Source organism: Dreissena polymorpha, chromosome 4 (genome assembly GCF_020536995.1).
Source record: "Dreissena polymorpha isolate Duluth1 chromosome 4, UMN_Dpol_1.0, whole genome shotgun sequence".
Classification (NCBI taxonomy): Eukaryota; Metazoa; Mollusca; class Bivalvia; order Myida; family Dreissenidae; genus Dreissena; species Dreissena polymorpha.
This window is the reverse complement of record NC_068358.1, coordinates 30,107,306-30,122,203: the sequence shown is the minus strand read 5'-3', so window position 1 is coordinate 30,122,203 and position 14,898 is coordinate 30,107,306. Positions and strand designations below refer to the sequence as shown.

The following is a 14,898-nucleotide window of genomic DNA, read 5'->3' as shown; positions in this document are numbered from 1 at the left end:
AATAATATTAATAACATTCCTTGTAAAGGGAAGTACTCAAATGGAAAAAATAAATGCTTGATCTTGAAGTGCGATCATTTAACCGACTAGCATGGTAGTTGTACGCGATAATTCGAAATGATATCAAGCGCAATATGTAGCGTGTGTTTAAATTAAAACAAAATACCAATATGCTCACGATAAACATGCATTTAAGAGCGCTTACCAGTTTTTGTTCTTATATCACAAATAATAAATACTACACAAAAATGTATCAATTTTTATTCGTATGATAAAACTTACTTTGTTGAAGTTGTAATCCGAATGAGTTAAGCACACATTTATACTAAAAAGTAGTAAATCATTAAAAATATGTGTAACGGTCTAAATGGTACCAAGTCAAACATGAAAGTTACATGTGCATTAGAACATATAACATACTTGTAAAAACATAATTATCGTTCAAATATACATCATTGTATCAAGTATCACAATTAGCTGAAAGATGGTAATATTTCTTTATAAATTTATATATATGAGTCGTGTTCTGAGAAAACCGGGCATAATGCATGTGGGTAAAATGTCGTCCCAGATTAGCCTGTGCAGTCCGCACAGGCTAATCAGGGACGACACTTTCCGCTTTTATGGTATTTTTAGTTTCAAGTAAGTCCCTTCTTATCGAAAATCAAGTTTAGGCGGAAAGTGTCGTCCCTCATTAGCCTGTGCGGACTGCACAGGCTAATCTGAGATGACACTTTACGCACATGTATTAAGCCCGGTTTTCTCAGAACACTTCTCATATATATATTTAACTGTACTTGTCCACATGTCATGCTATATAAGTAGAACACCTGCGATTTGAAATACATGACGTTTTTATGTAACACAATAGTCACTCATATGTTTTTGTCCGCAAGAATAACAGAAACTGAGTTTGACTACAAATATACAACATTCAGTACGAGATTTATTTGATACTTGATCTTACCTATGAAATTTGGTGGTATTCAGTTTCAGACAGAGTTAATGTGACGCAAAGAATTTTAGCTTGTCGTCACATTTTCTTCATCCCCTACAAAAACAACTCGCCTTTTTCAAAACATGTAAAGCAATTTCGATAAATTTTGTTGTTGCACATCTTTATTAGTTAAATAGCAAACAAAATATACTACCTAGATAAATAGACATAGATAATGGTCTAGATAAATAGGTGTACTAATTCTGATATATCATTGGACAATTTTGAAATACTATCCAGCGCATAATTTTTCTTCATTTAATAGTACTGGCTAAGTTTGACCAAACGTCAATTATTTATCCACTTGACGAGATAGAATAATGAAGAAAATAGGTCAACGTAATCTACAAATGTCTGAAACTATATTCACCCAGCATGCCGCAATTTTCTAGGTCGCAAAGCCCACTGGGCAGTTTTCTATATGTCACCTAACCTCTGCTATTTTAGTATTTGTTAAATTTAACGTCGTCGTTATTTGTCATCGTATTGCCAGTCGCCCATTACATTCGTTAAAGGGATCTTTTCACGCTTTGGTAAATTGACAAAATTGAAAAAAGTTGTTTCAGATTCGCACATTTTCGTTTTAGTTATGATATTTGTGAGGAAACAGTAATACTGAACATTTACCATGGTCTAATATAGCCATTATATGCATCTTTTGACGATTTTAAAACCTAAAAATTATAAAGCGTTGCAACGCGAAACGATTGAATAATTTGGAGAGTTCTGTTTTTGTCGTTAAATTTTGTGAAACTAAGAAGATTGCTTATATAAGGTATAAAATACGTCAAGTATGTGTACTCGGCGGAATAGCTCAGTAGGCTAAAGCGTTTTTACTTCAGGACTCTGGCAAGACTCCAGGGGTCACTGGTTCGAAACCTGCTCCGGGCAATGTTCTTTTCCTTTTTTTAATTTTATTCTTGATTTTTTACTGGAGCTTTTACGATTCAATGTTTACATTTATCAATATAAAGCATTTAAAGAATAAGTTAAAAAATGCCAAAATCTGTGAAAAGGCCCCTTTAAGAATCGCGAGAATAAACCACAATTATAATATACAGTTCAATGCAATGTACCAAAGTTATAGCAAGTTCAGCTCGCATATTCGGCCACGACCACCATTCACCGGTCCCGAGACCGTTTTAATACATCCTTGAAACGCATTAAGCATACGAATAAGTTATAAAGTGTTACGTTCATTGTGTACACACCGGTCTTACTGAATTGTGTACACACCGGTCTTACTGACCTGTGTACTATCGCGAAAGGAATTGTGGGTAGCACTACTTTTTCAACATGGCTGCCGATTGACATCAACTCAGTTTGTCAACGTTCAAGGTAACAATATATGATTATACTGATTGCCATTTACAATCATGTAAGTTGTAGTTATTATTTATTGTTGCATACATTGTTTGGCTGTAAGTTTAATTAGATGAAATACGATAAATCACCAATAAAAAGCTATTTGATATATTACATTAACCACAGGCAGCAGTATCATAAATTCCCCCCCCCCCCCACCCCCGGACCTCCCCCCCCCCCCCCCCACCCCCGGACCTCCCCCCCCCCACCCCCGGACCTCCCCCCCCCCCCTCGAGCTTACCTCAGGGGTTCCAGATTGATAAATGTACATCTATTGTGTATGGTTTGACTTCAACAACGAATATTGACAAAAATACACAGTATGAAAAAATAACCCTCGTATATGTATTATATATACAATGTATATATAATACCTATAAGAGGGGTATTTTTTTAAACTGTTATTTTTTGTCAATATTCGTTGTTGGAAAGTTAAACCATACACAATAGGTGTACATTTAACAATCTGGAACCCCTGGGGTAAGCTCGAGGGGGGGGGTATGGTCCGGGGGGGAGGCAATTTTTTTTTATGATACTGCTGCCTGTGACATTAACTGTCAGTGTCAATGTCATAGTAATATTATATAGTATTTTACAACAATGAACCACACACATTACTGTAAAGCTGTAGTGAAATAAGGTCACTTCCAACAGCCTTGCTGTTGGGCTAGCTCTTGAGTGTCTGACTACCACTCTGGAGGTCGTGGGTTCAATCCCCGGCCTGAGCCCAGTATTTTCACATTAATGGCGACGAGGCAAAAAAGAACTGTGAATGCGGGAATGGGTCTGAGCTGTTCAATGGTGTCTGGGAGGGCCATGCGGATGCAAGACATGCTGTAGCGGGCGTGTCTGGGCCTTGAAACATTAAAAAGGGGGAGGAGTGTAGTGAAATAAGGTCACTTCCAACAGCCTTGTTGTTGGGATAGATCTTTAGCGACGTGGTTAAAGTGTCTGACTACCACTCTGGAGGTCGTGGGTTCAATCCCCGGCCTTAGGTCAGTATTTTCACATTAATGCTAATTGAAGATGTTTTCCCATGTACTAGTAATTATTTTCTCAGATTGTATAATAGTTTATTACAGCAAAATGAGTTGCCATATTGCTCAACATGTAATGATGTATATCACACCTTTATTCTAAACTAAAGCATTTACACATTTTCATAGGTTTGAACACATATTCTTATGTGGTACTACATGTAAGTCTCCGAAAGTGGTATGATATTGTACAGTCAGTCAACCAGGTTAGAATAACCCGGCAAAAAACTTTGATTTTTTTTACCGCGATAATTTCTTTCGGGATTTAGTGTTAATGTGAGAAGATGTAAAAATAAAGGGTAAAATTTATTTTGTATGATAACAGATTAGGCAAGACAGCATATGCAGTTATTTGTCAAAAATAGCCAATTAAAGTTCACCCTTCAGAGAATTATTAAAAATCATTTACATAATAATAACATAATTAGTATTTCAAAACATTGTCATGGCATTTGTTATCAATCAGCAAAAAGTTTATTTGAAAGTTATAAAGCCTCTTATATCCATATTCACATTTCAAAACATAACTAATTCAATCAGTTCCAGTTAACTTTTTGCTGCATTTATCCCCCTGTAAGCAAAATACAAAAGCTTTCTTGCTTAAACTTTGTTGATTTATTCCTTTACCTTAGGTATACCCTACTTTGGGAACATGACCCATACCCTTGAAATTGGGAATTGAAGTGTCAATTCACCCTAAATTGGGTAAATATTATTAGTAAAATTTCTTGGTTAATTGTTATAAAATAGAAACTGAAAACCTATCAGAAAAATGGTTATTTCAACCTACCAGTCCTTTTTCTACACTGAAAATCTTTTTATTTCTATACTTTGAAAACTGAAACTATCCATTCACCATTGGGAATGTTTAACTTTTTAGTGGATTTTGGAAAAAAGGTATGTTTTGCCATTGGGAATATGACTGAATAACGGCTATAAAATCAGCATGAAAAAGCCCTGCTTTAACTATGCTGTATTAAGTGTATTCTTAAACATCATTTGTATATAGTTTATTTAACAAACTTGATGTGGCATGCGGTGGTTAATATCCAGTTTGAAGACCACAAGCCTGTGAAAAGGTAATGCTCAGATTTTGTTAATACTATGTTATTGTCTTTTGTAGCCATGGAAATAGCAACTCCAGTAAAGTCAGTGAGGGCCTGTCTAACCTGTAATCGTTCATCTCAAGGACATTTAAAAAACTTAAGAAATGTTGCTATGCGATCCATACTACTGAAAAAACAGTTTGAATGTCTGGGCTGCAATATTGAAGACCTTGTGAAAGTAGGACATGAAAATCTGTTGGTTTGTGACACATGTTTGAAAATATTGGACAAACTATCAGAAATGAAGTTGAATTTACAAATGAACATGAAAGAACTAAAGAAGAGTGAGGATAGAACACAGAGATTAATTATTCATTCTGTTTCTCCTGTAGTTAAGAAGTTCAAGGACACAACTGTACCAGTAAAATCTAGAAAAAGTTCAAGGGCACTTTTTAAGATGCCATCTCCATCTCCATCAAGATGTATTGATTCAGTTATTAGTCCAAAATCAGACAGCATTGATCATTCATACTCTGGGATACCAAGCAAAACAAAAACACAAAGCCTTGACCATTTGTATTCAACAACCGTAAATCAAAATGTAGATCTTAATAATCCATACAGTTTTCATAAGAAGAAAATACTGATGCCCCCTGAAATTAATGCACTTGAAATGTCCGAAGGTGTTGCAGTTTCTGATAACCCTGTCTTGCCCAATGGATCTTGCAGTTCCAGAGAAAAAACATGGCATAGCAGCTATGTATGCACTTGGCATGTACTTACGGAACAACCACATGATTGCCTTTCAAAAAGCTGTTGCTGCATCATGTATAAGATATAATGCAGGGAATGGAGTTAGTATGTTTATTCAGGCCTTAAAACATGAACATGTAACAGGGATATAAATTAGCATTAGCATTTTTTATATAAATATATATATATATATATTAAACTACTAGTCTACATTGTAGATAAGGTTTCTATTTCTTCTCTTACCAATCTAAAACGGACATATATGTACATTTAGTCATACCCTAGAACTTTCAAAATACATTTTTTTGTTAATACAAATTAGTTTTAGTTTGAATAAAAATCATTTATGTTCAAATCAACCTATGCCAATGTCAAACATATTGATTTAGAGTTTATGGAGTGCAGCTTGAAGTGTTGTTAAATATCAAACAATGCTTTAGATTTCAAATTTCATTTCCAGCTCATGGAGTTTTAACACACTCTGGGAATGTCAATACCTACAAAAAGCAAGCTGCCAATGTTGGATGACCTTGGACAAATAAATGGTCATTATGTAGTTTCTGCTTTGGCTAATGGGAAAACCATCAAAATCACAGTTGACAACATTGATGGGCACATAAAAGCTTATCAGGTTAGGAAGTTAAAATGTTTGTAACTTTAATTAAGCTGTATAATTTTATCGATGTTTTACTATTTGTTGCACTTTAACAATATTTAATATATAAGAATAATATTGATAAAAAAATGAGAAAAAACAATTAAAACAGATAGAGTCTGTACATTCAACAGAAGCAATATAAATTTATTTTCCACAGGTCAGGCTTGGTAGTGGAAACAGATTTTCACTACACTCATTGGTCGATCCTTATCGACAGATTTGACCCAAGAGATCTTCAGGGACTGAGCACACAACCAAAACAGATAACTGCCCAAGGACCTGACCCTACCATCTTCTTCTTGTCTTCAAACGAACATGAAGCATTAAGGTATTCATTTATTTTTTCAACTTGATTGAAAGTAGCACAAATACAACATGTGAGTGAAGAAAAGAACAATAAGAAACAGTTAACCATGTTAATTGAATTGCAACCTTTCTGTTTGTAATCCAGCAATACATTTTCAATTCAGATAATTACATAAGGTAATGTTCAGTTTTTATTTGTGAGCGTTAGCTCACAAATAATGTAGAGACAATTTTTCAAGTCAGTCTGCGTTAAGTACGCAAGGAACCGTTACCACTACCTGTATGGATAACTGCAGTAAAATTAAGCAGACGATCCTAGCCTATCCACCGCATCTGCCTGTTTATAGTCTCCACTGGTACACTACAAAGTGTGTATGTATTCAAAAGTATTTAACAGCTTGTAAGACAACATTGGCCAGTCTAGTGTTTGTCATTAAAATCTGTACATATTGGCTGCTTTCAAGGAAAACGGGGCTTAATGCATGTCATAAAAGATTAGCCTGTGCACACTGATTAGCCTGTGCAATGTGCACAGGCTAATCAAGGACGACACTTTCTGATATTGTGGTGTTTTTCGTTTAAAGAGAGTTTCTGGTACTGGGATGACAATTAATGCATATGCATTAAGCCCTGTTTTCCTAAAATGAAGCTTAAAGCTTTTTATTAATGATTTGTAAAAAAACAACACATCTCGACCAGTGCTTTAAGACAAGCTCTTTATAAATTTGAATGGGTCGTGGTCATTTCAAACTTGCGATATAAAAAGCTATAACATAATTTTGAAAACTGAGTTGCGTCTAAGATTATACAACAGCGATGCCGAACAAATTCAGTGCCTTTAGCGCTTTGATTTTCTTTATTCGTAGGAAAAGATGTACTCAGCTTGTCATGCGGATACTGGTAGAAGAAATACAGCCATTGTCCATGTTTTCTACGGCAACACCTCGTCTTGTGGACCATAAATACAGACAAGTGGTTGATAGACCATCACAAGTTCATCCAATGTTTGTAAGTAGGACAAATAAATATGATTAAATGAATAATGGAATTGGCTAAATTCAAATTTTGTACATTTTGACAATTAACTTCATTATATGTGACCGCAGCTGGGAAAATCAGTCTTGTGGTCTAAAATCACATTTTGACTTTTTGGTTAATTGAGATTCTCTTAACATTGTAGTTTGCAAAAATGACCAACCCTACAGCTTTTTGGTAGGAAAAATGGTCACTTTCTAGAATAAAACACACTTAAAACATTATTCAAACAACAAGCAAAACTGTTTTAAAATAGGAATCTTTCTTTAATCAAATACCTGTTAATAATATAATCAAGTAGCAACAGCATAATGGACATGTTAAAAATACACCAATTATGTTGCCATGTTAACTAATCACCAAAATACACAGTCTTGTCTTTTTATGCAAATGAATTTACTAATAACAAAAATAAGTGTTTACTAAAAGGTTAACACTTAAGCAGCACCCTGTATAACTTAAGTGGTCCTAGATATTTTCCTAAAGAATATATATATATATATATATATATATATATATACTAATATATACTAGTAAATAGTTAAGAACTAAGCTACATGGATTTTTTTTAATTAGGTGTTCATGAAAGACCCAAAGTCATTACCTAATTGTGTTTAGATAATGGACACTATATTAGGAACCATAGAGTCATTATATACATCTGCTGGGAGAGGTATTTAGTTCGAGTTAGACCACAGTTTCCAAGTTCATGTTCTTGTTGTTTTTCCATATTCTTTACAGGGCATATTTTTGAGGCCGAAAATTTGACCCCAAAGGTTTATTTTTTTCCCTAATTTAAAAACAAATTCCCCCAGAAAGAAGGAAAATGTGCACAAGGTGTCATGCTTTTGTTGAAATATTTACATAGTCCGTTTTTATCTATTTCAGTTTGTGTTATTATGGGTTTTTTGTATCGGCTCAAAAGTCTCTTCTTTATTTCATTAAAGTCAATTGAAAAATAAGATACTTAACATGGATTTTTAAAATTTTCAACGATGTTTACACTTTCCTGCTTCGCATACTAGTAAAATATGACGTAATAAGCATGTGTTACGCCCACACTGTTTACTTTTGCTTTGCTTTAGTTATATACAATGTATGTCTAGGGAAAGATCTAAAGTAAAACAGGAGGGTGCTGCAACCTGCTCCTTTTTTGTTCTTCCCTCCTGCCCCTCTGTTCTGGCCAACAAAAAATTATGAAAATATTTAATTTTCCCAAATATTTAATGAAAATTGCAGCTGATGTACTTTAAACCCTTGATCACATGCATTTGACTAATGAGTACCCTGGATATAGCAAACTAAAAGAAATTTTTTGGTCCAAATTTCCACCCTGCTCCTTTTATGCAGCACCCTGTACCATATCAGATCCTAGATCTTTCCCTTATATGTTGCAACATATTACAGTTTAGTTGCTTGATAAACTGTTTGAAACTCTGTTCAGTTACAATATACATCATTATGTTATACACTATTCCCATTCTACAAAAATGTTTGTGTCAGAAATGGTATTTATTATTGCTAATACTAATGAAAATGTTTTGGCTGGCTTTCTGTTTCACAAACACCATATTAAGCATTTTCGTTTTATATACATAAAGCTCAAAGTTTTCATTTATGAATACAATAACAGAGGGAAAACAAGGAAAAAAGTTAATTGTCTTCTCCATTTATACGTGTCTCTATTATTCGGAAAAATACGCACATAACACTTAAATTCTTTAATCACAGTGTCCTAAACTTTAGGCATACCAAATATATTGTATATGGGTAAAGAAAACATAAACAATTAAAAATACTACAAGAATGTGCATTGAAACAAATTAGTATTTTTATGAAACAAATAAAATGCAACAATTAATTATTTGTTTGGGTTATTTTCAGGTGATGAGTTTAACAACATGGCCAGTATTCCCCTGGGTGGTGATCAGCTGACACGGGTAACATTTGATTCGGCACGCGTTCTGAGATCTGGTACTCACAGTCGAACAGAGAGGTTTGACCAGTTGTCTCCAGTCATCGAAGAACTATTTCATGTTCAGCAAGACTTGTTAGAGGTATGTGAATGGTATCTCTATAGTGACATTTTTCATATAGGCTAATTCTTGTTTTGTATTAGGCAACTGTTGTTTGAAGATTCTTATCACAAATACTACAACACAAGTTGTTATCAATATTTTCACTTTTTGAATATCCAAAACATTCCAGCATTAATAGTCTCATGCATTTTGAACTGTTCTTGCAATATTGTATCATTTGCCGCTCTATTCCTGGTCGATTTCTTCGTATGTCAGTATTGTTATAATACATAACTGCCGTACTTGGTAATCCATCCCTTCCGGCCCGGCCAGTTTCCTGAAAGTACTTTTCGAAGGAAGTTGGTGGCTTGTAATGAATAACAGTTCTGATATTTGGTGCATTTAGTCACATTCCAAGGGCTACAGTTGCAAATATGAGTCTGATCTTCGAATTTTCTTTGCATATCTCTTTGACTATGTGTTGTTTCATTTTTTCTGTGTATGTTTGGTGGTACTGAGCAAAAAGTCTGTTCTCCGGCACGGCATCTCCCACATACTGAAGGTCAACCATTTTTTTCTGAAAGAAAGCATAGGCATAGCTTATTACATGTGTGTCCGTGTACATGATAGTAAGTTGATATTGATGTTTTTCTTTGATAAGCTGTTCAGCCATAGGAGTAAGGATCTCATCCAGATGGTCTTGTGTGTTTGAAGAAGACGGTCGTTCAGTTTTAATATATTTAATGTTTGGTCTATCAGGATTCATTGCTATTATCTTTGGAGTTTTAAGTTGAAGACTTGCGCATATCTTCTTTTGAGCATCTGGTGAAGCTGTAGCAGTGAACACGAGAACAGGAATGTTAGTAAACCTTGCCAAGAGATCAGAACCTATTCTAATGAAGTCTTGTCGAAACTGCTGTCCCCTGAAATGAAACAAAATGTGTGTTATGTATTTTCAGAAAATCATCAAAACCTTCTACATACCAGAAACAGCTCGTGAAGAGGGATCACTTGCCCAGTACAGAGCAATTCTTCATAGAACAAACGTTAATGGTCAAGTTAAGGCTAATGGATATGAATCACACAAAGACTTCCTCATTACTGTCACTAGGTTTGTACACTTATATGCTGTCATTATAAATTAACATTATCATCATATAATCTGTTGACTGTGTTGGTTCTTGCTTGAGCAAAATTATAGAAATATATTTTGAATGCCTATTAAGAGATTTACATAGAAAATTGGCACTTTAGTGTTATGCATGACTGTAGTTGTTTGCCATTTGCTATTACCAGCGATTCAACATAATAAATGTTGACGCAGTGGTTTCATCATTTAGTATAAGGGCTAACACAGGGTTGTTAGAGTTGGTGATGGCTCAGAGTAATACAATTAACAGTAATGTCTTAGGCCCTGTCATTGTAGCTTTTATTTTATTGTTTGTTAATTATTTTACATCTTTTCAGAGCTCTTGTGATAGAGTTAGCTTGTGAAAGATGGGGGGCTGATTGCAAGACAGACATGGGGTCTCTGGTTCCGGAAGAAGTGAAGACTTCTAATACCAAAGGGAAGAAGCAGTGGTTACAGGAGCAAGTGACCAAAGTGGTGGATACACTGTTCTGCCCATACTCTGCTCCAAAAGATGCTAAAATATACCTTTGGCGCAGTGGCCATTTGTACTGTGTTACGGTGCCTTCAAAAGATGTCGGGAAAACCATTGATCTTATCATAAATGGTAATTAGATATAAATTCTTAATTCAAACCCATATTTGACATTGACCTAATTTGTGCTTTGTTTCACAAAACTCACTAATAAACATCCAATCCAGATCATGTGCATTTACTGAATGCCTCGTCTTGATTTTTCTTTCTTTGTTTTTTTTTATCAAAAATATTATATTATTTCCTGGTATGTGTAACCTTTAATTGGAAACTCGCTTTTTTAACATATGTCAGTCTAATAAGTCAGAGGTAAATTACAACTTATTGTATCTTAAAGTTATTTGTTTATGATGATAGCTTTTCTATTGTAAAAATAATTTTGTTTGGCTTTCAGGTGAAGCTGTCCGCATAAGAGTGCCTGAAGATTGTAAAACTGACGAAGCAGAAGATGGTGTGTTTTCATACAGCCTTGGGATTGTCAGAGTTGCAATGGATTTTATCATGTTCAATGATGCAATAAAATCAGGTGATATAGACATGATTACAATTCTTATGAAACGATTCATTCCACTGTTTATAGGATTGTCATCCTACAAATCAAAGTATGCTATTGAGTGTGTCAACTTCCTTACTAAAACTGAATGCCTGTTGTCAGACTTTGAAAGTGCTAGAGTGAAACTGGGATTGTTGGTCAACAGAAAAGGCCGACCGGGAAAAAACAAACCAGCAGACATGGAACAGGAGAATAATATTCGTCTTGTCAAACATGTAATTAGAGGACTTGGAGCCGGAAAAAGTGATAAAGCTATGCTAAGAATATCGAAAGCAGCACCTGTAATCAGTGCAATGGTAAATGGACTAGAAGGAAGCAAGACACATAAAGATAGACACTCCAGAAAGTCAATATCAGAAGATATTTCAAGATTAGGGGATGCAATTCGAAAAATAAGGCCTTTCAACTATCAGAAGGGTAGACAAATGAATCCTTTCAAGAAAATTTCATCAAATGTGATTGGTGCTGTGAACAAAGACAAATTAAAGGACTTTATAATCAGGCACAGCTCCAGAGCAGTTAATAAGCTTGCTTTTGATGACAATGAAGACTAATAAGGGATGCTGTTAATGCCAATAAGGACTCGTTAAATTGATTTTTGTAGTCAGATCTTCCACACTTATTTTTGCAAAATTGAAAAAAATGTGGGTTTTTTTGCTATTTGCACTCAAGTTTTGTATCCTTCTTTAACGTAAGTGCACATGAAAATTAAATTGTGTAAAAAAACAACAACATAAAAACACACACCTGAAGTCTGAGAAATGGTTTATGGCGCTTAATATTAATGGAACATTAATATTGTTTTGTAACCTTTAAAATAAATCATGTGTAAATATTGAGCACAGACCATCAAAAATTTGATTTTAGCAACCAGCAATTCCTTCTACCAGATGCACAATATTTTGATATTAATTGTTTAAAGAAATATGTATCAATTGTCAAACCATTTACAATTTTTACAGTCTGATTGCTAAAATATGTCAGAAAAAAAGTTTTATTGCATTTACTGGACCTATAACCATGGCATCACATAAGAATGCATGTTATTACATTTATGTAAGAAGACAAGAATTCTACTTTTCATCTAACTATATAACATCCATTTTTTCTCTTCCCAAATATCAGAAGCAAAAACAGTGCAAACTTTCTATGAATAGTTGTCACCTTATGAACTTACTCCACTGGATATTTTTACCCAAAATTGTTGGAAAACATAGTTACTAGTATGACATTTGTATTATCAGGTTAAGTATTTTAAAAGGAGAAATCTTTTTGTGAGGGCACATATGTGAAATGGAGAGTGGTCTACTTCACTCATAGTAATATGTGATTGATGAAGCATACGTCAGTCTTGTTCATGCAATCATTTTTATGCCCCCGGATCGAATGATCGGGGGTATATTGTTTTTGGCCTGTCTGTCTGTCTGTTATTCTGTCCCAAAACTTTAACCTAAAACTTTAACGAAGGTTAAAGTTTTGCAATAACTTTTTCAATATTGAAGATACATGTAGCAACTTGATATTTGGCATGCATGTGTACATTTTGTATCTCATGGAGCTGCACATTTTGAGTGGTGAAAGGTCAAGGTCATCCTTCAAGGTCAAAGATATGGATTCAAAGCGGCGCAATAGGGGGCATTGTGTTTCTGACAAACACATCTCTTGTTTAGATGAAATATGCAAACACTTCCTTATTTTTTTTCAATTTGTGTTAACTATTAAAAATTGTGTAGCTTTTAACTTGTTTTGCATGATTTATTCATTATAATGTTTTAAAATAGCCACTGGTGACAAAAGTTGTGTGAGTCTTGGTTGTTCTGGTCATGAGTGACATGTTTATTTTCTCAGCCAAACTGTGAGTTATATTTTAACGTAATATTATAAATAAATTCGTGTTGTACTTTTCCGTGTATATAATTATAAAAACATGTATATGATAAAACTGTTATGATATTGATGAAATTGAGGTACAAATAGTGTTATTAGTAAAATTTCCTGTCTTATTTGAATTATTTAAGTGAAATTCAATATGTGTTACTTAGACTTTTGTCATTCAATCTTACAATTGTTGCTACCTCACCTCATGTCAACTTGTATTATTGAATGTTTTTTATTTGTGAAAGAAAAACATGACATAAAATGCACAGGATTGGAAATCAATTATCTGTCAGGTTAGATGAGCCAGAGACATAGGTCCATAATACTATCCCATGGTTTTGCTCTTTTAAGTATGAAACATTTTCAGTGAAAAAAATATGGATAATGACCCTGTTTTAACTTATTTTAAAAATTGCTGTGCAGTTCTTACAAGTGTCAATTCAGAGTTGTTGAGCAGAAAACTGTATGCAGTGTCTCAAATGATTGTCGTCAGCTGACCATCATTGTCATAATCATAAACCATTTTAAAACAGTCAAGCATTATTGATGTCATTATTGTGTTTATCATTATACCTCTTTTGGACTTATATATGTATTTTATGTATTAATAAACACATATTATTCAGTTGTGTGCGTTGTTTAAAAAAAAAATGCATCCTGAAGTGATCATCTGGCCCCATGTTCACAAAGGATCAAGTGCCAAAAGTTATATCGGGATCAAGTATTATCGTAACTCAGTCATACTTCATTAAAGATTGTTCTTCCTTAACCCTTTGAGCGCTGGAACCGGAATTTGAAGGCCTTTGCAAACAGTTTGACGCCTCAAAACGTGGCGTCTCATCAGGATCCAAACTGTTTGCTATTCTGATAGCATTCTTTGAAAAACAAATCGAAGAAAATGCTAATTTTAGAAATTTAGCAGACAACATTTTAGCAGACGACAAATTTCCCAGCATGCAAAGGGTTAATTGTTCAGAATATAAAACGGAATACACATGAAAGTTTTCCAAGCATTTCAGTAGTCATGCAGTCTTTCAAATTGGAATTAGTACATGATCCAGGATCAGTTTGAGGATCAAATTTAAGATCAAGATTGGTGAAATAACTGCCAAACTCTGGAGTATTTCACATATCTTACTCAGTTAATATCTTCATATTTGCTTAGTGAATGGCTATAATCGTGTAGGTGAAAATTTGTTGGTGAGGTGACTTGGAGACCTGGATCAGGGGTGGATTTAGTACCTGTTTAATGACAATTTTTCAAGTGTTAAATCTACCAGCCATGTGTATATGTATTAAACATCAGTATAAATAATAGAAACAATTACCATTCCAGAATCATGTGTGCCTCGTCTACAGCTATGCACGAAATTATTTTTTTATTCTCCAAATTTTGTATCAAGGATTTCCCCGTATCAGTGCTTAAAAGCGCCTCGGTGTGAGAATACACCAATGGGAACTTTCCATCAGCAATATCGGACATAGGGACCGTTAATATTACATCTCCATCTGATTTAGCACCCCCTTCATCATCATCATCATCAAACAATGCTTGACCACCCTGACAGTTAATAGTCCAAACAACAGG

At 34.3% G+C, this 14,898-nt stretch overlaps 2 protein-coding genes across 6 annotated transcripts in view; both read left to right on the top strand.

Moving 5' to 3' along the window:
* The window catches only part of LOC127880267 (uncharacterized), a 536,299-nt gene that overhangs the window by 226,478 nt on the left and 294,923 nt on the right, over nucleotides 1-14,898 (top strand). The gene's annotated exons all lie outside the window — the stretch shown is intronic.
* Nucleotides 2,258-13,935, top strand: LOC127880270 (uncharacterized). 5 transcript variants are annotated; one of them, XM_052427607.1, is made up of 9 exons: nucleotides 2,258-2,335; nucleotides 4,523-5,299; nucleotides 5,659-5,829; nucleotides 6,014-6,184; nucleotides 7,029-7,170; nucleotides 9,082-9,254; nucleotides 10,175-10,326; nucleotides 10,683-10,951; nucleotides 11,274-13,935. In XM_052427607.1, exons 6-9 carry the CDS (start codon nucleotides 9,099-9,101, stop codon nucleotides 11,984-11,986), a joined length of 1,290 nt encoding a protein of 429 aa, XP_052283567.1. In that variant the 5' UTR covers nucleotides 2,258-2,335; nucleotides 4,523-5,299; nucleotides 5,659-5,829; nucleotides 6,014-6,184; nucleotides 7,029-7,170; nucleotides 9,082-9,098; the 3' UTR covers nucleotides 11,987-13,935. The 5 variants fall into 5 exon arrangements, with proteins under 5 accessions (XP_052283567.1, XP_052283568.1, XP_052283570.1 ...); XM_052427608.1 differs by having other exon boundaries at nucleotides 2,283-2,375; XM_052427609.1 differs by lacking the exon at nucleotides 2,258-2,335 and adding an exon at nucleotides 2,915-3,357.

What these genes read in the sequence shown, in the direction of transcription:
- LOC127880270 (XM_052427607.1), top strand. Translation starts at nt 9,099, where the DNA reads ATGGCCAGTATTCCCCTGGGTGGTGATCAGCTGACACGGGTAACATTT. An exon ending in TTCAGCAAGACTTGTTAGAG is followed by an intron (nt 9,255 to 10,174) that starts GTATGTGAATGG and finishes ATGTATTTTCAG; the next exon opens with AAAATCATCAAAACCTTCTA. An exon ending in CATTGATCTTATCATAAATG is followed by an intron (nt 10,952 to 11,273) that starts GTAATTAGATAT and finishes TTTGGCTTTCAG; the next exon opens with GTGAAGCTGTCCGCATAAGA.